We start from the raw sequence: 23,033 nt of genomic DNA, 5'->3' as shown, positions 1-23,033 counted from the left end.
ACTACAGTGTTGTAGGGTTTATGTTTCTTGAGTATAGATAAGAGCTTTTTTTTTTTTTCTGTTCTGAGAGGAATACACGCAGGATTACATTGAGAGCCACAAGTTCTAGTTTTGGCTTTACCTTTCAGTTATAGAATGGGAAATCTATCTCCATACTTCCTATAAAACGGAAATAGTGTTGACTCTTGCCACCAATCTTTGTGCTTATGTGTACTTTATACATATGACGTTGCATTTTTTTTGTGCGTGATAGCTGTTACAACTGCTTATATACACCCAGATTTCTGAGGAGGAAGGGCACGCTATGATCAAGCATCAGTTCTTATTCTCTGAAGTAGCAAAAAGAAATTCAAGAAGCATTTAGTGGCAGAGGTCTTCTGATTCCCCCTCCAAATGAATTCAATACACTACTTATTTTGCAGCCTGTTTTGCTTGATGGGTATTCATTCTGTGAAGCAGGAACCTCCAGTGCCATGTGTGTTCACAGCAGCTGTCATAGACACATGAATTCCCCATAAATACTCCTCAAAGGCTGCTCTAGACTGAAAACAAATGAAAGTTGATGTTGGCTTTGAGTATTACTTAAGATTATGTTTTTTTTCTGATCTGCAGTGCAGATGTTTTCTGGATTGAAGTACGTACTTTAAACAATTTGTCAAATGGAAAAAATAAAATGAACAAATATTGGATTTAGTATGTGATTTACTGTCAAAAGGGGGATGCATAATTTCCAAAATATTCCTGAGGACAATAGTTTAGAATCAAGGTCTGTAGTGCAAAAACAGCTAAATCCTCAAATGCTTTCATGAATAAGCTTTTATTCCTGAACTTAAAGACTTACAATGAAATTTTGAACTGAAAGACTTATATAATGAAATTTTAAACCTTTGAAAATTGGATTAAAACAAAATTGGAATAAGTCAACATGAATAACAGCATCTTTGTTTCTCTTAGTGAAGATTGATTCTCTTCTCTTCTCTTCTGGTGGTATCCAATTTGCATTACTTCACCTCTAACATAATTCATTACATATTTCTATACTTGAAAAAAATGAAAAAGCATAAAACAAGTAGAACTTATCCTAACTGAAAAGTAGATGTTCATATTCAAGAATTGTACTGATGGCTCTGGTCCAGTGAGTTGTTTATCTTCCATGGTGAGACAGTCTCTAACTCCTGAGAAGTAATTACAAAAATAATGTGATAGACGCACTGTCAGGAAGCTTTTCTGTTCACCCTGAGATTGAAGATCTCAGACAAGAAAGCTGTCACTGGCTGTTCTCATTCATGAAGATAAATATCATTTCAGACTGGAGCTGTGATTTACTCTGTGTTTTTTTTCTTAATGATCTGTCACTCTGCTTTTTCTCCTACTCCTTCATCAAAGACACCCTTCCAATCTGATGTTAGACAGACTGAGTGGAAAGATCCTGCATATCGACTTTGGGGACTGTTTTGAGGTAAACCTTTATATTTGAACATAAATTTTAGTAATATTTCACATTTTCTGATGGAACAGAAATCTATAAGCCAGGACAAACTGGCCTTGGAGAGTGGTCCTGGGCAAGCTGTTTGGCTCTTTTTTGAGCTTCACTTTATCTACAGTCAAAATAAAAATAGTAGATACTCTATCTCAGAGGCGTGTCTTGGTGATTAGCTAACCACTGTAGAACAAGTAAGGAAGTGCTAGCATCATTTTCCATAAAATTTTTTGGAGCAGTTTAAGCTGATGATAGGCAGTCTAGTCTGTTGCTTAACAATAGCAACATGGGCACATGTTTAGGTTTTCCTTGTTACCTAGCTAATTATCCAGCTTCTCCACAGAATTTGTTGAAACTCAAGAACAACGCTGGGACTTATTTTCTGTTTGTAATACAACCTTTGGGGTTGAAGCAAGAAGAAAAGTGTTTATTAATTCTTAAATAATATGTTTGCTACTGATTTATTAATTCTCTATCATGTGTGTAGGTTGCAATGACAAGAGAGAAGTTCCCTGAGAAGATTCCGTTTAGGTTAACGAGGATGCTGACAAATGCTATGGAGGTATACATCCCCTCTTTAATATGAAAGGAATTATTCCTCGGGAAGGTGGCACCAATTTATCTTTTTTTTTTTCTGTATTTACTGTTGTGGGTTAAACCTCTCCAGTCCTGCACAAAGGAGAGGTGTTAATATTTCAGCTGCATTTTCTGTAAGTTAAAATATCTCCTGTGGACTTCACAATACGTTACTGTGGAAAGCAGCTTTTTCATTGATGAAAAAAAGATTAAAAAAAAAAAATCCAGTTTCTCAGGCCTTCCTCAGTTTCCTTATTTCAAACAGCTATTTGTGTCAAACAAACGCAGCCAGTAGCATGGTACTTTACAACGATCATCTTGATGGCAGAAGGGAGCACAGAGGATAATGAACATGTATCGTGTTCTCCTAACGAACAGAGAATGGCAGAAGAGAATTTCAATTCAAAGCAGAAGCTGTTCCCTGCTCCCTGAAAAATAGGGTTGGAGTTGTATAGCAAACAAAGCAGCATGGTTGATTCACTTCTTTCTTTTCTGAAGGTGACAGGCCTTGATGGCAATTACAGAATCACCTGTCACACAGTGATGGAAGTCCTGCGTGAACATAAGGACAGTGTCATGGCTGTGCTTGAAGCCTTTGTGTATGATCCGTTATTGAACTGGAGGCTGATGGACAGTAAGTTATTTTGATAAAACTTTGTCAGCAGGAGACTCATCACTCTGATTCAAGTTTTATTCATACAAGAAATCCGGAGTCCTAAAACCCAGTGTCTGTTTGAGGACAGTCTGATTAAATTGTTGGTTTGCAAGTGCTATTTACTGCACATGCTTTTAGGGATTGTATTGTAAATTTAGCATGGTGGTTAAAACCCGTTTGCCCTTAAACAGATGCAGAATTTAGCGACACACAAATTTGCTGCAAAACACTCAAATCCCAGTTGATACTTTTCAACCCTTTATTTTATTGCAGCAAATACAAAGGGCAATAAGCGCTCACGAACAAGAACAGACTCCTACTCAGCCAGTCAGTCAGTAGGTGAGTAAAAACAATGTTGTGTATCGTAAATGTTTGGAGCACTTTTTTAACAGTGTACAAGGCTGGGAAGATATTTTAAGTCTTCTTTCTTTTCAAAAGTAGACAAAGAGCTTATTGTCATTAGCTTTTGGACTGGAAGTGGCGAGTTCAGTACTTTGGCTCAAAGAGCAGACGCTCTTTTACAGTTACATTAACACCCTTCTGGAGCATATAAACTGATGTAATCCAAGGAATAATTGACATCTGATAGTTATTTACTTAGCTAACAAATTTTAGCGTGCAAAACTTGGCAAGTAGTCACCTGGGTGTTGAAGATTTATTACACTGAATCTTAGGAGTTTGCTTTTGGACTACAGAATAGTGACAGCATTTCATATGGAGTGTTTTATAGATAAACATTTTTGATGTAGTTTTAAATTAATTGTGTATCACTTCGAAGTATCTTTCAAGTACACTTATACAAAATGTTCCTAAAAGTTGGATCAGGCCTTTGGGTATATTAGCAGGGGAAAAACAATGTTTGCTCCTGTGATACATTTCTGTTAGCAATAGATATGTGTAATGTGCTTTGTCACTCTTTGATCTTTTTGAAGGAGCTGGTAAAACAGTTTTATTAATGTGTCCAAAAGAATGTTACTTTACCTGCATTTGAGTTTTAAGTTTGTGTTTTTGTTTTCATGTTTTTATCAAAAGAAATGTTGGACAGTGTGGAACTGGGTGAGACAGCCCATAAGAAAACTGGGACCACAGTGCCTGAATCCATCCATTCCTTCAGTAAGTTTCTTTAAAGTTTTCACACTGATGCAGAAATTGTTCTTAAATATGGAAATTTCACCTTGATCCTGATACAGTCACCTGAGATAGGACACATACAGTTCCTCGTCAGCATAGATAAGGAATATAATTACCTGTTCTCAATTCCAAAAATGGTGACAGAAAATGGACTGGTATTTGGGTTTGTTAGCTCTCAGAATGGTATTTGGGAAGGGCAGATGTAACAGTAGGGGGAATGTATTTATTGTTTAGATGAAGTCCTAATTCTTCGGGTTTTGTTTTAACTTCTGTCTTGTAGTAGGAGACGGTCTAGTGAAGCCGGAAGCTCTAAATAAGAAAGCAATTCAAATTATCAACAGGGTTCGAGATAAACTCACTGGTGAGCATGTATTTATGTTTATGTGAGATGCACATAAAATCTGGTAAGATGGATCTGTGCTACTTTTAGTGTTCATATTTTGTGTTAATGCTTTAATTTAACATATTCTGATTAACTGCCTGTTTTCTTGGAGTTTTTTTGTTTGTTTTGTTTTGTCTAATGCCTAATGTGCTGCTGCCTGCATTTAGGAAGAAATTAGCCTGATTTGAAAAGTACAGTCCTGATTGTAGTTAAACAGACTTCATATTTTAAACATCATAGGTTGTTGATGGAAGTCAAATGTCTACTGTCCTGCTTTATAGTTGGCAGCGTTCAGTTGTAAAAATTTCAGGCTTTCAAAGTTCTATGTGAAAATACTCTCCACCTGCCAATTAATGCACTTGAAGTGATTGGGACTAGGATTCCAGCTACTAGAAAGCCACCTGTTGTTGGAAAACACTTCTTTAAATCTGTTATTTGAAGAAGATGAAAGGAAGAAACCACAATGTCAAAAACAGGACTCTCTGCCTTTAGATGTTCTCCATCTTTGGAAATTTTTGTATTTTATATACAATAAGGGAAGGGTAGTAAAAGTCCCATCAGTCCTTAACTTGCCACCCAGAAGCAATTTATGTTTGTGACCTGTGACTTCCATTTATGTTTTATCATACCTTAATTTCACAGGTCGAGACTTCTCTCATGATGAAACTCTTGATGTACCCACACAAGTAGAATTACTCATTAAGCAAGCTACTTCTCATGAGAATCTGTGCCAGTGCTACATTGGATGGTGAGTTTGTCATTTAGCTAACCTTGCAAAAATCTTCTCTGGAACGAATAACATGAGTAGAGAACAGCCAACAAAAATATCACTTCTTGTGTACTTAGTGATGTGTTAGAGCCTTCTGACATGTTGCATCTGCTCTAGCAAAATTTGCAAGCTTATGACAGACATCCCATAGACAGTCCACCAAAAGAAAGTAAATTTTTTGTTTAAGTAGTGATGGGGATTTTAGGACATTTCAACTGCAGTCAGCCTGAATATTTTAAGTGTTTGAAATAAGGCTTGTGTTGGTCACTGATTACAGCAAAGAACCACATATTCTGAAGAAAGCGTAAAATGACAGATACTTAGCTAAATCATTTGAGAGAGAGTTAATGTTGGACTGTGCTTAAGGAACAGACCTTTTTAGTTTTTTTAAGCATTAGTTTGGAAAGAAGCATGGGGATTGCTTGTCAACTTTTTCTACAATATGTCTTTAAAAAGGTACTTTGGCAATCTCAGTCCTTCTCAGTGTTGCCTTTGTGAAACTGTATGCAAGTCAGCATTACTACACTATCTTTGTTTTCTTTAGGTGTCCTTTCTGGTAACAGAAGATTCCAAAGTATCCACAGCCTTTTATTCTGGAGGCTTTTGCACTCCAATTTGTTCTTCTACAAACACAAACTGAACGTTGGACTGATATACAGCCTTTGTCAAATATTTTGAAATGTAAATGTAAAGAGTTATTGTATATTAAAAGTTGGTTTAAGCCAATTTATAGCTGCTGTTGGAAAAACACAAGCTGTCTGAAACACAACACTTGATTTGGGTTTCCAGGACAGTGAAGACTGATTGTACCGCAGATGTCTATGGCTCCACTTGGTCTTTGGGGAACTGGTGATCCATTGAATATAACTATATACGGGTTTTGACTTATTTTGCAATGTAACTAAGTCATTTGGAGATTAATTACTGCCCTTATCAGTCGTATTGATGTGACTGCAGTGAGCTCGATGCAGTTGTGCAGGAGGCTTCATTTTGTTCTGGGGCTGTGCTAGATAAGTGGAGAGGGAAGAGAAGCAGAATTTGTTTCATCCTGTTACCTTGTTTTCAAACTAGATTCTTATCCCCAAATTGAAAACTGTTTATCTGCTTATTACATTAGTGCAGGAGTCGTGTCTCAGACTAGAACAGGATTTTGGTGCAGACCTAAGAATTTAAGACCTTGAGCTGAGCAAAATCGGGTGCCTCTGTGCAGACTGATGGGTGGCAAACTGGGTGCAGGGTATAAATGAAATACCACTTGGGAGCTTCGCACAGCGTCTGGATTAAAAAGCAGTATCAGGAAATAACTAGGGCAAGTTAATAATTAGCATAGGAGGCAGAAGGGGGAGAGCTGGTCCTAACTTGAAACAGAAAATAATGGTTATTAAATGTGAGGGTGAAGATAAAGTTATGATTTATGAATAAAACATATTAAAAACAATGCACAAAATACAACAGAGTAGCCATGTTTAGATGCCATGTTGTATTTGAATATTTTTGTGCCAATAAATTACACCAAAACCTAGAAAAATATGACTGTTCTTGTTTATTCCCAAGAACCTTTTAGGCAAAGACGGGGAAGCAGAGGAAGATTTTTTTTCTAAAAGAAAAAGTTTCCTGGAACGACCGTTTCTGCAGCAGGTCAGGTGGTTGGCTAGATTTCCCTTTTGCCAGCAGCTGGAGACAGAATTAAAGTGGGCTGTCACTTGTGGGAAGAAGGGTCCCCGGGGGTCGCCCCCTTCCCCCTGAGGGGCGCTGAGGGCCCCTGAGTGCCCGCCCCCCCCTCCGCTTCCCGCCAGGGGGCGCCACAGCGGAGCCCAGGCGCCGCCTCCCCGTTGCGCATGCGCACCCCCCCCCACTCCCGCCTCTTTCCCGCCCGCCGTCGCTGTCGCGAGAGCTCCTCAACGTCGCGTGGCTGCGGGGGCAAGATGGCGGCCGCCGTTGACGGGGGGAGCGATGCGGCGGCGGCGGCGGCCGGGAGCTTGGCGGCCCGGGAGGGGAGCGGCGGTCCGGCGGACCGGGCCGGGGAGCCGGAGCCGGAGCCGGAGGCGAAGCGCGGGGAGGCGGCGCTGCCCGGTTTCGATGACGCCGACGCCTTCGTCAAGGTGTGGGGCGGGGGGGAGCGGGGCGGGTGCTGTGCACTACGGGTCCCGGCGTGCCCTGCGCGGCTCGGGCTGTGGCGGCCGGGCGGTTTGCGCGCGAGGGGGCCGCGGGGCATGCTGGGAGCTGTAGTCCCGTCCTCGGGGGCTGTGGGGCTGCCCCGCAGTCTGTGTCGTAAACGTACCGCAGCAGCCGTCTGCGTGCCTGCGGCTCCAGCGAGCGTTGTGTCCTGCCTTAAGTACCAAAACGAGCGTTGGGAGCCCGTTGTCGTTATACTTGTGTCACTTTAAAGGAATGATAGCAAGATGTCGTGAACTTAGTTGTGTGAAAAACCCCGAGGGTAACAGGTCTTAGGGCTAGTCGTGCCTCAGGCAGGCTCGGCGCGATGCGTTTCTGTCAGGTAGCCCCCGGGGTAAATGGAATAACCTGGGAAGGCGCTGACAGCGCTGTTCTTTGGTAACGGTGTTCTTGCACAGTACGCTCTGGGCACGGTGGTGGCAGCAACAAAGGCGTCCAATGGGCTCCCCCGGCCTGGCGACGAGTACGACTTCTACCGAAGCTTCCCTGGCTTCCGCGCCTACTGCGAAACGCAGGGCCACCGCCTCCTCCACTGGTAAGGGTGCGTCTGAGTCTGTGCCGCTGACAGTAGCCTCCAAACCGAAACAGAACGTAGTGTCCCCCTTTGGAAACTCCAGGCCGGTTGGAGATAAAAGGATGTTTTATGTCACTTACAAATTTTAGCTACTCTTCTAGCGGTTCGCAGTTTAAATAACAAGTTTACAGAATATTTTTCATAATGGTTTAGGTAAAGAACTATGGAGTGAGCAGAGGCTGATAAAAACATACTAGGCGATCTGTTTAGAAAGTCGGATGATTCCAAAGAAATTCATTATAACAGCACTGTATAGGTGTTTTTTCTATTCGCTGCTCACTCAACATTATATACAAGTACTGCATTTTCTTAATTTTCAAACTTCTAAGATACAGAAAGTTGGAATGAATTGGATGGTTTAGCGTTCATTTAAGTTGCTAATATCTGTGCTGTTCCCTTGCAAGCATGAGCAGGGTGATGCAATACCATGGCTGCCGCAGCCACATGAAAGATCGCAGCAAAGTAACAGAGCTGGAAGATAAATTTGATATGCTGGTTGACTCCAATGACGTCATTCTTGAAAGAGTGGTGAGCAAATTATTTCTGTATACTGTTTGTGTAAGCTATTCAGCTGTCACAGGTTTTTTTATGACATAAATCTCAGAGGTAGCACTTCTACAATTACGTTTAGTGTTTCTGTAATCTGATGACTTTTCATTTTATTTAAAAAGCTTTTCTGCATACTAGACCAGTGTTCACAGCAGCTAAAGCAGATAAGTCGTGGCCCAAAGGTAGTGAAGATAATACGTAACCTGTGAGGAGACTAAATACAGCTTGGCATCATAGCATCATAACCTGAGAATGGGTCTGTAAATTTTCTTTTTCTGGAATTTAGGGTATTTTACTGGATGAAGCAGCAGGAGTGAACAAAAACCAGCAGCCAGTCCTCCCTGCTGGGCTGCAGCTTCCACAGACTATTGTTTCCAGCTGGAACCGCAAGGTGAGGCCTCTGCACTCAGTTTGCTGTGCTGTCATAAGTTTTTGTCCTAGCGTTGATGCTACAGATTTTCCAGTGAAGTTTAGTGGTTAAATGTTTCCTCAGATTTTTTCGTGCATTCTTACTCCCTTCTGTTTTATACAAACTTGATTGTGGAATCTGTGTGCTTTCAGTTGCCAATTTAGTTTAATGCACACAACAGCTTTCCTTGTACTCGTTCTTAGGAATTCGGAGTCCTGATTCTAAGAACTTTCATTCTTAGGTTCAGAACTCTTACTGCAAAAGAGTGGCCCGGCCCACTTTTGAGTTTGAGGCATAATTTTATTCCTCTGAAAATTGGGTCAGCCTGAGTAAAAGAGATTCTAGACATCTATTAAGTCACATTAATTTTACTTGTGGTTTGCTTTCTTTTTAATAGGCAGGAGAATCCCACAAAAGAACTAAGTCTGAAACCTTCCGATTGCTTCATGCCAAGAACATCTCTCGACCACAGCTTAAGTTTCGGGAAAAGATTGACAATTCCAACACTCCCTTTGTACCTAAACTTTTTATCAAGCCAAATGCTTTAAAACCTTTGCCTGAAGGTAAGATGTTTCCCTTTTGTTTGGTAATCTGTTGGGAACATTTGACACAAATCTGTCTTCACAAGACAGGAGAGGAATCATTGACTGTAAAAATGAGTAACAGCAGATGTTGACCATTCAGATGAAGTAAGCTTCGTGGCTCTGTTGTTTATATATGTGCAGCGTAAGGGTCGGTCAACATATAACATAATTTTGTTGGTATACAGTAATTAACCTGTTCTAAACAGGTATTCTGCTGCTTCTCTTTGCCGCCATTGAACGTCCATGGTGAGAGTTCCCCTGGCACCAGGAGTTGTGTTGACTGGTCTGTTAGTCTGGCTGGTTTTACAGATAACTCTTTCTAATTACTTAAGAGCAGCAGGTGTAGGGTTAGATCTGGATTTGGTTTGGCTGCTTTATCAAAGCTGCCAGTGAAATATCCTGTCTCGACAACTTGTCGCTGCTGACGATGACTCATCCATGGTCTGCACTGATGTGGGTTGTGCTTTAGTACGTGGGAACGATTGAAAGATTTTTCTGAAGATTTTTCAATCTCCTTCCAAGCTCTCAGCAGAACCTCCTTGCAACTCACTTAACGACAGCCTGATAAAACCTAGTAACTGAACTATCATTGGAGGCGCAGACAGAAATCTTGTTGGCAGCTAAAGCTGCAGGTCTAAATTACTAAGTTTTTGATAGCTCGTGATTTTAATGGGATCCTGTGATGGGTGGAGGGGAGAGAGTAGTAGTAGGCAGAGAATGTTGTGTGTGGGACCCAGTCCAGTTGTTCCATATTGGTTGTTCAGCCCTCACAAAAAGTGGACGGGAACGAAAGGAGCGCCCTGAAGACTTGGATGTACCAGCTGCTTTGGCAGACTTCATACACCAGCAGAGGACGCAGCAAACTGAGCAAGACATGTAAGAAATTAAACTGACAGCAAGGTGCTTGGAGTGCATTGATGAACATGCACTTCTACGGTCCCTTTGTGCTGATGGCATTTATGTGTAACAGCTCTGCATGTGTCTGTGTCTGCACACTGCGTTGCGTGTGATTCGCTTTAGTCAACTGCAGTTATTTTAAACCTGTCCTTAACAAGAGACAAAATTTCTACTCGCTGTGGAAACTACCAGAGCTCTCAAAGTCTCTGTGCACTGGCTTCATAAAGATGACTGAAGTTTAGTCCGTGCCTATTTTCCTAATTTCCACAGGTTTGCTCACCCTTACCAGTACGAACTGGAGCATTTTTCTCCACCAGATGGAGTTCTCAAGAAACCAGAGCCCCAGGTTGGTGCCCACGTTAATTTACTAGCAGATGCAGTAAGTTTGCAGCTGGCCATAATTGACAAATTTTAGAATTGATGGTGGAGGTCAGGGGTGGGAATTGACAGAGAACATACCGTTCCTAATAATTTGCTCTGCCAGATGTACAGGCCCATCAAGGAAACACCCTGTCATTTTGTCACCACACTGGATGAGCTGGTAGAACTAAATGAAAAGCTTATGAACTGTAAAGAATTTGCCCTGGACTTAGAGGTAATTAATTTGCCTTTTTTGTTTAAAAGTTACGTGTATGCTGTTAAAGCCTAAGAGACCATTATGTTCTTCCTGGTTTTGAGTCTTCTCTTTATCCTGCTATTAGTGTTCTTTTATATGTATTTACTTTGTCGTTCTAACCTATCAGATATTGTCTAGGAGGCTGAATCAGACTGTAGCAATATTTTAATGATAGCAACAGCTGCATATTTCATACTGAATTTAATCTTTTTTAAATTCTGCCCGTGCTGCTTTTTGTCATGCTAGTGCCTGCAAAGAGAAAAGTTGTTCATCTGATTGTCTTTTGCTTTGCGAAGTCCTCTGTTAATGTTTCTTCCTTCATTTGGGGTGCTGTATGTTTTGTAGTATTACTTATGTGGTGAAAGTAACATCTCTCTCCTGTGTTTTTCAGCACCATTCCTACAGGAGCTTCCTGGGCTTGACATGCCTGATGCAGATTTCCACCCGAACAGAAGACTTCATTATTGACACGCTGGAGTTGCGCAGTGACATGAACATTCTCAATGAGACTTTCACAGACCCTGCAATTGTGAAGGTCAGCTGCCAAATTCACCAGAATTCCTTGTGGGGTTTTTTGATTGTTTGAACTTTATTGTCATTGCAAGCACACTGTATGCTCTGTCTTGGTCTCTTGGCTTTCATTATAATTTGTTCATGTGCCTGTTTCCTTGATGCAAGAGGGAAATTACTTGCTGAGCGCACTCATTTAGTTGTCCTGCACTTAATGCTGAAGGTCAGAGAAAAAAGCAATCTGGTCCAAGACACATGAATATGAAACCACAGCACTAACAGACTAGAGAATAAATGTTCTTCATATCATTCTCAATTTCTTTTGGTTTTCAAGGTCCTTCATGGTGCTGATTCAGATGTGGAATGGCTGCAAAAAGACTTTGGCCTGTACTTGGTGAACATGTTTGATACTCACCAAGCTGCTCGTCTTCTCAATCTCGGCAAGCACTCTTTGGACCACTTGCTGAAGCTGTATTGCAATGTGGATGCTGACAAGCAGTACCAGTTGGCTGACTGGAGGATACGGTAAGAACTGACCCCTTAGATGTGCTGCAGCTACAAGGCAGCACTTGTTTGAATTTTAGGGCAGAAGCATATTTCTAGTTGCAAGCCCCACAGTTGTAGGTTAATCTCAAAGTGAACAAGCACAGCATTTATCTGGAAGTGCTGGAAGTTCTCCTGAGTGTTACATTTTCATATGTTTCTTCAGAAATTGAATTATTTGGGGTAAATGAGGGAGGATTGTTTAATAAAAAGCTCCTGGAAGCTTGCTGCTTAGGAACAGCACTGAACCGCTGCAGTGGTACAGAGAAAGTCAGTATTTGTCTTCTCAAGAGTCCCCCAAAAATGATCAGTCACCCAAAGTAGATAGAGCAGTGTGCAGTTAGAGCAGTGAGCCTGGCTGTGGGGATGGACTTTGCACACCACAGAGGTCCCAGATTTAGTTTATGTAGGCTCTGCAGAGAGAAAGAAGTTGTGACAAATACCACAGCAGGCAGTTCTGCCATCTGACTTAGCTACACAGCATCCAGCATCTGAACAAGATGTCATTGGGATAGGAGAGTGCACAGCACGTTGCTGCTGTTGCCCAACAAGTTCTTCAGGACAGAAGCAGAAGAATTTCCATATTAGTTCTTAGCATGCTTCAGATGCAGTTTGCCCTAATGTGCTCTGCAAAGAGAAGATGATTGTTTGGGGCAACTGAAATGCATTAGTATAATTTTGGCTCTTTTTCTAGCCCTTTGCCAGAAGAAATGATTCAGTATGCCCGTGATGACACTCACTACTTACTCTACATTTACGATAAAGTGAGGGAGGCACTATGGGAGAGAGGGAACGAGCAGCCCACTCAGCTCCAGATTGTGTGGCAACGCAGCAGAGACATCTGCCTGAAGGTAAAGCTTCAGCTTGTTGGATTACCTGGATCAGAATACGGGCTTACTAGGGCATAAAGTCCTTCGCCTCTTTCTACATCTGTTGCATAGACTCATTTTCAGTCGTGTCGTGTACCCTGCCTCCCCCCCACCCCATATCTGCATGACTGAAATCAGCTGTATAAATTCACACTGTTATATGCTGTCACTTGTTTCGCTAGCCAAAATCCTTGGGTTCAGATTCCCTCTTGCTATTTTTTGAATGCTGGCACACCTTGGCCTCCTGATGCTTTCAGGTGTGCCTTTCCCCAGGGAGATGGTGCATTTCCAGTTCTGCTGGACATTTCCTAAAACTTCAAAGCCTTGGTGGAGTTGCATTACGAGGCAATTACATTGCATGTGTGGAAAGTACCAACTCCAGGATACATTATACCTGAGTTTACTCAGTCCCCTTACATCTGCATGACGTTCTGTCCTGATGAAGCAAGGCAGCCTAGAAAGCACTGGTTTGATAACAAGTGTTTCTTTTTCTCAACAAGTGTTCTTTTTTTCAACAAGTGTTTCTTTTTTTCCTATCCAGAAATACATCAAGCCCCTCTTTTCAGATGAATCCTATCTTGAACTGTACAGGAGGCAGAAAAAACATCTCAACACACAGCAGCTAGCAGCATTTAGGTTGCTGTTTGCATGGAGAGACAAGACGGCACGTCAGGAGGATGAGAGTACAGGGTAGGAAGTTATTTGTTACGAATACTGGCTTAAATGAGTCTATTGGATTGTGCAACCATCCCCGAGAGGGGACCATTCTGTTACATAATGGAAATTAGTGTACTGAATCAGACAACTTTTTACATTTAGAACTGAAGTCCTGTTATGATAGCACTAAATTCTTCTGGGTGTGTAGATCTGCCCTGCTTAATTTCTTCTTAAATGATTTCATCTCTTCAGACATTGTGAAATGGGGTAGAGTTGTGCAGTTTGAAGGTAATTTTTCACTTACATTCACACTGCCTCTTTGTGTTGTAGATACGTGTTACCAAATCATATGTTATTGAAGATAGCAGAGGAGCTGCCCAAGTAAGTTTTGCTCATCCTTGAAGAGTCTCACTTGATTTTAATACCCAGCAAGGTGTTTCCTAGTGTGTAATTACTTCTGCAGTTGGTCCCTTTCTTCCAGCTGACAGTACTGCTTTTCTCTGTAGTTCTTCAGTTTGCAAGAGAAATAAATTGCAGTATTCCTTCAGAAGCCTCCAGAATTCTGGGATATACATCTCTGTGATTTTATTCCACTAATAAAACACATTCCTTTGCATTGCGTTATGTCACACATTGCCCCACCCCACCCTGAGATTCCTACAGTATTACAGAGCAAGTAAGAGTTCCCCTATAACATCTGTTTTTGTCAGCTCTCAAAGGGAGCTGAGTGGGGGCAGATCCCTTTCAACACCTACTTTTATGCAACATTTTCCTCAAACACTTGGCACTCATCATCTAGCGTTCCATGCTTGAGAATGATAAAAATGCATCCTTAAATGCAAGTCCACTGCCAGCTTCCATAGAGGAATGCTGAACAAGGAACAAAATGAAGATGAGGGCAGACAGACCACAGAAAAGAGTGGAGAGCTGCATTAACAGTTTCTCCTTACCTGCACAAACTGAGTACAGAAAAATTTTCATCTTGGAGAACGAACTCTGACAGATTAATCTAACTTGTCCTGTCGCAGTCAGGCCTGTGGTTATATCTGGTTGCGCATCCTTTGAATGCAAATGCTTAACATCAGCCATAAATACAGCACACTGAATTTTTCTCATCTCTCTTTAGAGAACCCCAGGGCATCATTGCTTGCTGTAATCCAGTCCCACCACTAGTTCGCCAGCAGATTAATGAATTGCATCTTCTCATTCAGCAGGCCCGAGAGATGCCGCTTCTCAAGGTAGGAGTAGCTTGTATCACACAAGAGAGTCATCACTTGCTTTCCATAAGCCAGGTACTAGAGCTAAATGGTGACCTGTGGTGCTGAGTTGTGTGCTGAAGTTTGCTTGAATTGAGTATAGTGTTCTGTAGTGGAGCAGAAAGATACATGGCAGATTTTTCCTGCCCATCTGTTGTCTGATGTGTACTGGCTTAGACATGGTGTAGTTCCTTGGAAAGCTAGAGCAGGACAAGAACAGGCACTACTTGAACGGGGTGCAGTTGCCCGTACAGTGCCATATCCTTACATTGCACATTTACCTGTGTGAGGAAGAAATGGACCTTGTGGAATTAGTAGGCTGTATAAATGGGTTCATAAATCTTTTTCCACTATGGTGAAGCAAACAAACAAACAAACCAACACTTATATTCATTAGATAAAACCCATCATCAGCATGTAGATATTAGTATGGTCTTCTTCCTTTGATGAAACAAAACCATTTGTGAGCATGAACGTGTGCTTTCTGTGTGAGGCGTTTAAATGCATCCATATGCAGCAAAAGAAGAAATAAATTAATTTTAGCTTGTAATAAATGTATTGAAAACGTAGTGAGGAGGCTAACCTAGAAGAAATAGATCAGGTGCAGTTAACTGATTATGTTTCTCTCCCATTCTAGTCGGAGATTGCTTTGACAGTCAAGAAGAGGGCACCTCTGTCCAACCCGGAGGTAGTGTTTGCATAATATTTGTTACCTGATGTCTCAAGCATTAAACTCAAATAAAAAAAAACATAGCAAAATTTTACCTTCTAGTAAATTCTTTATTCTAATCCATTTTACAGGTCCCTCTACTTTAGCTTAATGTTTATTTTCTGTGCTAGACTCGTAACATTACCAGCTGTAAATTGGTATTTTACAAACCATCACAACAACAGCACTTAAGGCTTCATCAGCAAACACTCTAGATGCTGGGCAGTTGCATGTGTGTCAGCCTATATTGATAGATCTTTAAGAAGGGAAGTCTCAGATGAGTTTCTAAGGCTGCCTCATTTATTCTCCTGTTTATGAAGTAAAGCATCTCTGTTAGCCTGTGGGTATTTGCACAGATACGCTTTTGATGCCAGATGTAATGTGCTCTGGCAGGTGAGTTATACTAAAAATACTCAGTCTCTGAATTTCACCCTTTTCTTTGAACTTTAAGTATCTGTGCAGTATCTGAAAACACATACGGGTTCATAGGGTAGTGTACTAATGGTGTTTGCAATGTGAATCTTTCTGCAGAGGCTGGAGAATACCTTCTTTGGACCACATGACAGTTCCCGTATTCCTATGGATGATTTTCAGAACAACTCCGCATTGGGTAATTTGGACTTAACATACAAACTGTGATAATAATGACATGGTATGGCTTTGATATGGGGAAATAAGCAGCAGTGAGGATACTTTCAGTGAATCTTGTTACACAAAGAGCAGTATAATATACAAGTATCTAATAAAAAAATCTTTTTTTTTTTTATGTAGAGTCTGCACCGGTCTTGGAACATGATTCTCTCTTTTCAGACAGTGAGAGAACAATGAATATTCAGGGTGGCCAGCCAGAGTCAACATGCCTCGTTGCTACTGCTACTGTCAGCATATTCAGTGTAAGCAACGTCTGTGATACTGTCAGTGTTTTAAGTATAGGAAAACATACTTAATAATCTGGTAAAACTGTGTAGTAGTGTTGCAAGAAATAGTAAGGTAAGACATGCATAGGTACTGGCAGGTACTAGCTTCCTGTCAAGCATATGGCATAACCAAGATAATTGGGTGAGGAGGCCAGCAAATTAATTAAACCTCTACAGAGGATTACTGCCATCACTGGAGTTTCAGATAAAGTGAGAAATACTGTGCCTGTAATGGCAGTAGCCAAAGCTAAAAATTAATGTCTCTTCTCTCTTTGTTTTTTGTTTTTTTTTTAAGGAATGCGATGAAGATGACGGAAATGAGAAAGTTTTAACAACTGCACAGCAGAAAGCTCAACGTATAATGGAGTCCTTTGAAAATCCATTTAGAATGGTAAAATTCAAATTCAAAATTGGGTAAAACCCAGTGTGTATTTGTAATGGTACTGATAAACCACCCTGTGTGGAGGATGCTCTGAGCTGTTTTTCCAGCCTACATGAAAGATCTTGATATAGCATTAGTTGCTGCTTTCTTACTGGAATTGGGAGATTGCCCTTTGAAAGCATAAACATGTGGTTTTGTTTTCAAAACATGTTGAATTGCCTCTTAGATATGTCTTTCTATGTCGTAAACAGACCTCTCCTTTTTTTTAATCGAGGTTGAGGTTTCTTTAATTTGCATCACATTTTCATCTCTGTGCCTGAAGTTAGTGAGCTGATTTTATTCTTCTAATGAATGAAACGAGAACAATAGAATACTTTGCTAGAGATTGGGAGTGGCAGATTATTAGGAAGTAGTATCAAAACAACTGTTTTCTGGTGTATGTTTGGGGTTGGTTTGTTTGATTTTTTTGGGTTTGTGGTGGTTTTTTTTACGTTGATTGGTTGTATTTTCTTTAATGTTTCGTTGGCTATAGCTGTGGTAATGACTTTTTCCAAAAGATTCTCTTTCTGTAGAATGCTTCTTGCTTCTTGAATATGAACCCTTTGATGTGGAACATTTTAAGTAGCATTGTAGCAATGAGCTTATGAGCACTAATGTCACATGCTGTATTTAAAGAAAAATTTTTTTTTCCTCTCTACAGTACTTACCTTCAGAACAGAATCCTGCCTATGTCTCACAGTCTGCAAAGTTTGATCCGTCATCAAAAATTTATGAAGTAAGACTAATTTTAAAATTTCCTGCCAAGTACTACAAAAGAAACAAACAAGTAGATTATTTTCCTTTGGGAACCTCAGCAATTTTTTTTTCTTGAGTTCTTCTTAGAAAAAAGAATAAGTTTTGAGAAACTTAATGTGTTTCTGAATCAGTGGTTCATCGTTTCTATAGCATTCATATTCCTCAAAGAACCTAGAACTGGAGACCTTCCACTCTGCAGTCCCTGTCTGTCAAAGCTACAAACTACTACTGAAGCCTGTATCTGCCTTTGTTCTCATTGGGCTTGTTTGTAGCTCAAGAACTTTTAAAGCACATGGTTTTACTTTACATGGTGCAGCAGATCTTAATCTCTTTTACAATCCAATTTGATCTTCTGTACTTCTTAATGAAGACCAGCATGTGGTAGCAGGTTTATAAACTCCCTCTTGCCATAAAACTTCAAAGAAAATGATCCCAGGTAATTTTTTTCATCGTAGATCAGCAATCGATGGAAGTTGATGAGTCAGACACAAGTACAGAAGGAGTCCAAGGAAGAAATAAAAAAGAAAGCAGCCCAGCAGTCAGGTAAAGCCATTCTTCCGCTCCTCAATGTGTTGGCTAGCATGCTTTTTCACAATACATTTAGGTTGTTTCTCAGTCATAAGAATACCTTAGGTGATGGATTTTCTAATGGATGAGATTGTTTGACAGAGATTTCTCAAACCTCATGTGTAATTTACTTCTGCTTTTTACAGTAATGCTTGTTTGTTTCCCTAGCTGATCGTGACCAGGCACAGAAGGCGTATAAAGAGGCTACAGAAAACATTGTGTCTGTTCGTCAGCAAGCTATGGTATGTCACTGAATTCCATACTTCCGGCCTTTGCCTTTTTTATCTTCTTAACATAGTTCAGAATGAAACCCCAAGCTCCCTATTACTCTGAAACATTGCCCGAGTTGAAAGCAGCTGATTCCAGGTGACCCGAATGACGGCCTTGATTGGCAGGCAGTCTGTGGTTCTGCCCTATGTATAGCAGCAGGCCCCTAGCAGCTGCGCTGTGCAAATCTTTGCATCCCTCCGTGTCTTCAGAAGGGAATGTGTTCCACTGCTGCACCTCAGTGCTCCTTCCTTGCCTAGGTTCCCCAAGATCTGTCTGTGCAGTGACAACAGATCTCAGCCTCTAGGATCCTGTGAAATGACAACTTGTTTTTTTGCCTGAAAAGCCCCTGCTCTGAGGACAGGGAGGGAGCAGTTCAGACCCAAAGAAGAACACGGTGCTTTCTTCCTGCACTATTACTGCCACAGACAGCCCCAGCTGTCACTGGAGCCTGGGTCCACTGACAGTTCACCTGCATGCTGGTGTTCATGCCTTCACAGAGATGTTTCATTCTCTTGAACTTGTTCTTTTTTCCATTCCATGGGTTGCTTTCACAGCAGGAACAGGCTAATAAGAAGAGAGAGAGGGTCATCAGTGAAACGGGAACAGAACTGCCAAAACAAGAGAAGAAACGGCCAAGAGCCTCCCAGCAACCAGAGGAGCTGGAAGCACCGAAGCAGTTTACCCCCTTTGATTACAGCAAGTCCAACTTCAAAGTGTTTGCGGGTAAGATCTGGATCTCTTGCTAGAGTGCTGCAGGCTGTGGAAAATGTTGTGAGCTGAGAAGGCTGTATGTGAACACAGATGCCAAGGCATTACAAACTTCCAATGCACTTACCTTACGGTGGGGAAATATTGAAAGAAATTTACCTGGGAAATCAACAGTTTAGCATTCTTTTTCTGGTTTGGAAACAAAAATCTTGAAACAGTTGGCTGAGGGGATTGTGGGTTCACTGCTTGCTTCTCTGCTCTGCAGAGAAAAGTCATTGGTTTAATTGGACCCAGGGAACTAGGAGGCAAAGGAGATTTGACTCCTTTGTAATAAGCATCCGTTCAGAGGCTTCTTACGCCCTTCAGAGACTGTTCTGGATTTCAGCATGGGAGACTGCAGTGAAACCACCTTATCATCAGAGGAAAACCGTGGATTGTACTGTTCTTTCTGGAAATGTTTAGTGATAGTTCCTCTCTTCTTTCCCATAGGAAGCAGCAAATCGAAGCAGTCGGCACAGTTTGATCCCGCTAAACAAGCTTACACAGGCAAGGTACAGACATGTCATGAAAGAAGGAACGGAAATGTTGATGATATTGTGTACCCAGGTGGGGAGTTGTTGGGAAAGGTAGCGGACTTTTTCAGGATCTGCAGAATGTTCTCTAACAGCACTTTGTACTGAGGTGCAGCTTCCAATCACAAATTCACGCCTTGTGTTATAGCCTGTTCCCGTTCAGGAAGAGCTCTCTCAGAGCCCCACAGACTCTTCCGTTGTTTCTTCCTTTTATGCGCTGATCACAGCTACGCCCCCCTGCGTAACAGGCACACTGCTTAGACCACAGCACACCACCACAAATTCCCAGTACGAAATTCAAGGCACTCTCCAAAATCTCAAAGTCACTCCAGTCACCCCAAGCCTTGGCAGGTCCAGGTGTTGCCTGCATTCTCCACCAAGTGATATTTTTTGTGTGTAATTTAATTGCTAATTAACACAAACTTCTGATTGGGAGATTGAAGAGAAGAACAGCCAAATACATATTTAGGGAAACACTTCCACTTGCCTGTGACCAGCATGGGGCAGTTCTTGCCCCCTCCTCTCCCCACAGGTCGCTCTGGCAGGCCTGGGTTACTATATCCTGCGCAGTGCTCACGTATGGAGCGTTTGGGTGCTGATGCATGATGTCAGTGGGCATTCAAGCATGAAGCAATAGGTGCCCATCTGTCAACTCATTGGGTGCTCAGGTGTTCATTAAGTTCTGAAGCTCATTTCTCATATTTCAGCCTCTTTCCTGTACTTTCTGCCTTCTGTATTTAATTGAAAGGCAAATGGTACCAGGAAGCCTCTTGGATACTCATTAAAAATATTTTTTAGAAGTAAAACAGGTTTATGCCTGATAGTGTGTAAAATACAGTTTCCTGCAGTCTCTGCTGTGTCGGTTGAAACTTGTTTCAGAAAGGGGGGGCAGAGGGGAGCAACTGAGCAGTGAATCTGGGAGAAGGTTTTAGACCTGTATGGATTGCTCTGTATAGATGGGTAAACGGATACCGTGGCTCACATGTCGTGGTTAGACCAGCAAAACAGCATTTATTCAGGTGCATTCAGTGCGAGTGCATGAAGTCCTAAAACAAAGCTCAGAGTGTAAACAAGCAGTGTTCCTTGAAGTAGGAGGGACCTAACAGGACACGTATCACGTGGAATATACTGCATTTGGCAGCTACCTCACTGTGTTGGTTTTTTTTCTTCCATGCAGAAATCTGCTGGAGCTAACAAACTTCAACAGTCAGCTGGAAACCGAAGCATGTCCTACCTGGCAGGGAAGGCTGACAGGTGTGTCATCAGCCTCCTCTCATCACGCGTGGAGTGTTTTTACTCCTGTGCCCCAGAGCCATGGGCAAAACGTAGCTATTGTCCTCTGCTGCTGTGGGAGCTTAAGCACATTTTATGGGAAGCGGTTGCATAACACTTACTTATGTTATTTTCGCAGCTTGACGTCAGTTTAAAGGAAAAAAGAAAAGGCTTAGTCAGGCTTAATGCAAATAAAGGAGAATTCTGGGTGGAAGGTTTGAAATAGTGATCTAAAAGTTTGTGTTAATAGATGTGGGAGTCGCTTTCTTTGGCCACAAAGATAGGCAGAGGTGGGGAGAACATTTGTCTAGCTTGGGAAGACAAATAACAGCACTGCCAAATGTGAATGTTCTTGTTCTGAATATACTTACTGTGTAGCTTCCTGGGCTTGATTCTTGTGAATTATTTAGCCAAAAAAGAGCAATGCTATGTAAGGGCAGCCTTAGAAGCAGAAAGGTTCTTCATCATGACCCTTTCTCAAAAGAATCATTGAAAGCTAGCATAGATTTTTCAATCTTGAGTGAATGTAAAGCAAGAGTTAAATCTTCTGTAACTCTCTTTTGTAGGGGTTCCAGACACCACTGGCCGAAGAGATAGTCCTTGTTACGAGACCTGTGGGAGTTGCTGCTGAACAGAACAATAGTCAGAAGTACTGTCACCATGGAAAGGCAAATATTGGTCACTGAGCAGTTTTTGTACAGAAATCTTTTTAAGCCCATTAAAATCCTTTTTTTCCTAAAGGATAAACATCTCAGTTGGTTTGGCTTTTATTCACGTTGTTTTTTTCTAATTATACTCGCAATGTTGCGTTGTTTCTAATTTTGAAAGTTTATCCTGTGTCCTCAAATACAGTTAGGCTAAACTTGTCAGTGCTTGGAGTTGCTTGAAGTTCAGAACCAGCACATCAGTGGAGTATGGAGGAATCCCTTGGCATCTCTAAAGCCAGCACAAAAATAATTGAGAGATTCAGTAGATGTGACTCAAACCCCAGCAGTCCAGAGGAAGAAATAAAGCCAGGCTCTTTTATGTTAGACCTTGCTTACGAATTGAACGACACAGCTCATCTTTTACAAGACAAGACAATACCAAAAATGAGTGTATTTTCCTGACAGTATTTGTATTTTTAAGCAAAGATTTTTAAGAAGAGGGGAAGTGCTCAGGTACTTCTTGGATCAGACGTGGTAGTTACTTTTTCATCATAATGACGTAGACAGAAAGCAATGCCTTTAGGTAGAAAAGGTAAAGACACTGTACAATACTGGCTTGGGGAAAGCCAGTAGGGTTCTGTATTGCAACTGAATCTCACTACAGCCATAGTAATGTTTCATAGTTTTAAATACCCAGAGCGAGTTACCCTAATGTCTTTGTAGAAAGAGTCTCAGACTGTAAAGTGATTCAAGGATGGCAGAGTTCACTCTAAGCAACTGAAGACAACTGAAAGCCTCTTGTGAAAGAGGTAAACAAGGTAAACAACATTGCCGTTTTGGAGCTGGATGAACCGAAGGTTAGAGCTGATGTAACTGTGCTTGAAGTTGTATTAGATCAGTGGCAGAGCTGCATCCTGGATTGCTGTTCACTGCTCTGATGAATGTTCACTGCTCTGATGAATGGAACTTGCTGTCTTTCCCAAAGGCTTTATCTTTGCTCTGTGATTTCCATTTCTGCCTGAAGATTTTCCATTGCATGCTCATGTGTTTTGGCAGTTACCATTATTTCTCTGTTATGTTAGGATAGGTGCAAGGACTGAGTGGGTAGTGGTAAAAACTTGCTTCTGCATTCCTAACCTGAGGGCTGCATTTTAAAAGACCTGTCAGGAGGTTTGGTTTTTTGTTTGCTTGTTTTCAGTCGTTTCCAATATCTCTGGTGAGTAGGGAGTGGAAGGAACAGAGGAGGTTTATTCTCCTTATGTACCTTAGTGTGAAGAGTGCCAGCTGAGCAGCATGGTAATGTCGAGACAGAGTCCCTTTCTGCTCATAAAATCTGGCTGAATGGCTGAATACTGAAGAATGTCTCTGAAAAGAGGCAGTTGAATAGAAATTTCTTGAAGTGCATTTGCAGGGATTTGACAGTTCCCCTTCTTGTCAGCTTTATGACTTCTGATACTTTGATAATTGAAGAATGAGTAAAACTTTCTGAAAGCCCCATTGGCTGCAGACATACTGAAAGTACTTGGTTTCTTTAAGTTTTCTATTTACAGTTCTGTGCAAGG

General features: G+C 41.4%; 2 protein-coding genes across 7 annotated transcripts in view; both read left to right on the top strand.

Annotated features, from left to right (window-relative positions):
- Nucleotides 1-6,521, top strand: part of MTOR (mechanistic target of rapamycin kinase) — a 65,822-nt gene extending 59,301 nt beyond the window's left edge. For all 5 annotated transcript variants that reach the window (XM_083803135.1, XM_083803134.1, XM_083803133.1 and 2 more), the window contains 8 exons: nucleotides 1,387-1,459; nucleotides 1,968-2,042; nucleotides 2,555-2,690; nucleotides 2,985-3,050; nucleotides 3,744-3,824; nucleotides 4,123-4,203; nucleotides 4,867-4,972; nucleotides 5,538-6,521. In XM_083803135.1, coding sequence (XP_083659261.1) covers nucleotides 1,387-1,459; nucleotides 1,968-2,042; nucleotides 2,555-2,690; nucleotides 2,985-3,050; nucleotides 3,744-3,824; nucleotides 4,123-4,203; nucleotides 4,867-4,972; nucleotides 5,538-5,553 — 634 coding nt within the window. In that variant the 3' untranslated portion in view covers nucleotides 5,554-6,521. The remainder of the gene's footprint in view (nucleotides 1-1,386; nucleotides 1,460-1,967; nucleotides 2,043-2,554; nucleotides 2,691-2,984; nucleotides 3,051-3,743; nucleotides 3,825-4,122; nucleotides 4,204-4,866; nucleotides 4,973-5,537) is intronic.
- A 361-nt stretch (nucleotides 6,522-6,882) lies between these two features.
- EXOSC10 (exosome component 10) lies at nucleotides 6,883-21,571 on the top strand. 2 transcript variants are annotated; one of them, XM_083803148.1, is made up of 25 exons: nucleotides 6,883-7,095; nucleotides 7,567-7,703; nucleotides 8,147-8,270; nucleotides 8,578-8,682; nucleotides 9,098-9,263; nucleotides 10,049-10,160; nucleotides 10,452-10,527; nucleotides 10,666-10,776; nucleotides 11,189-11,332; nucleotides 11,642-11,832; nucleotides 12,545-12,701; nucleotides 13,261-13,409; nucleotides 13,707-13,757; nucleotides 14,503-14,614; nucleotides 15,270-15,320; nucleotides 15,873-15,951; nucleotides 16,152-16,234; nucleotides 16,554-16,649; nucleotides 17,341-17,415; nucleotides 17,891-17,978; nucleotides 18,171-18,244; nucleotides 18,827-18,995; nucleotides 19,470-19,531; nucleotides 20,730-20,806; nucleotides 21,391-21,571. In XM_083803148.1, the coding sequence occupies exons 1-25, from the start codon at nucleotides 6,919-6,921 to the stop codon at nucleotides 21,419-21,421; spliced, it is 2,697 nt and encodes an 898-aa protein (XP_083659274.1). In that variant the 5' UTR covers nucleotides 6,883-6,918; the 3' UTR covers nucleotides 21,422-21,571. The 2 variants fall into 2 exon arrangements, with proteins under 2 accessions (XP_083659274.1, XP_083659273.1); XM_083803147.1 differs by having other exon boundaries at nucleotides 16,113-16,234.
- The last annotated feature ends 1,462 nt before the right edge of the window (nucleotides 21,572-23,033 follow it).

Source organism: Anser anser (genome assembly GCF_964211835.1).
Source record: "Anser anser genome assembly, chromosome: 17".
Lineage (NCBI taxonomy): Eukaryota > Metazoa > Chordata > Aves > Anseriformes > Anatidae > Anser > Anser anser.
This window is presented reverse-complemented; position numbering and strand designations above follow the sequence as displayed.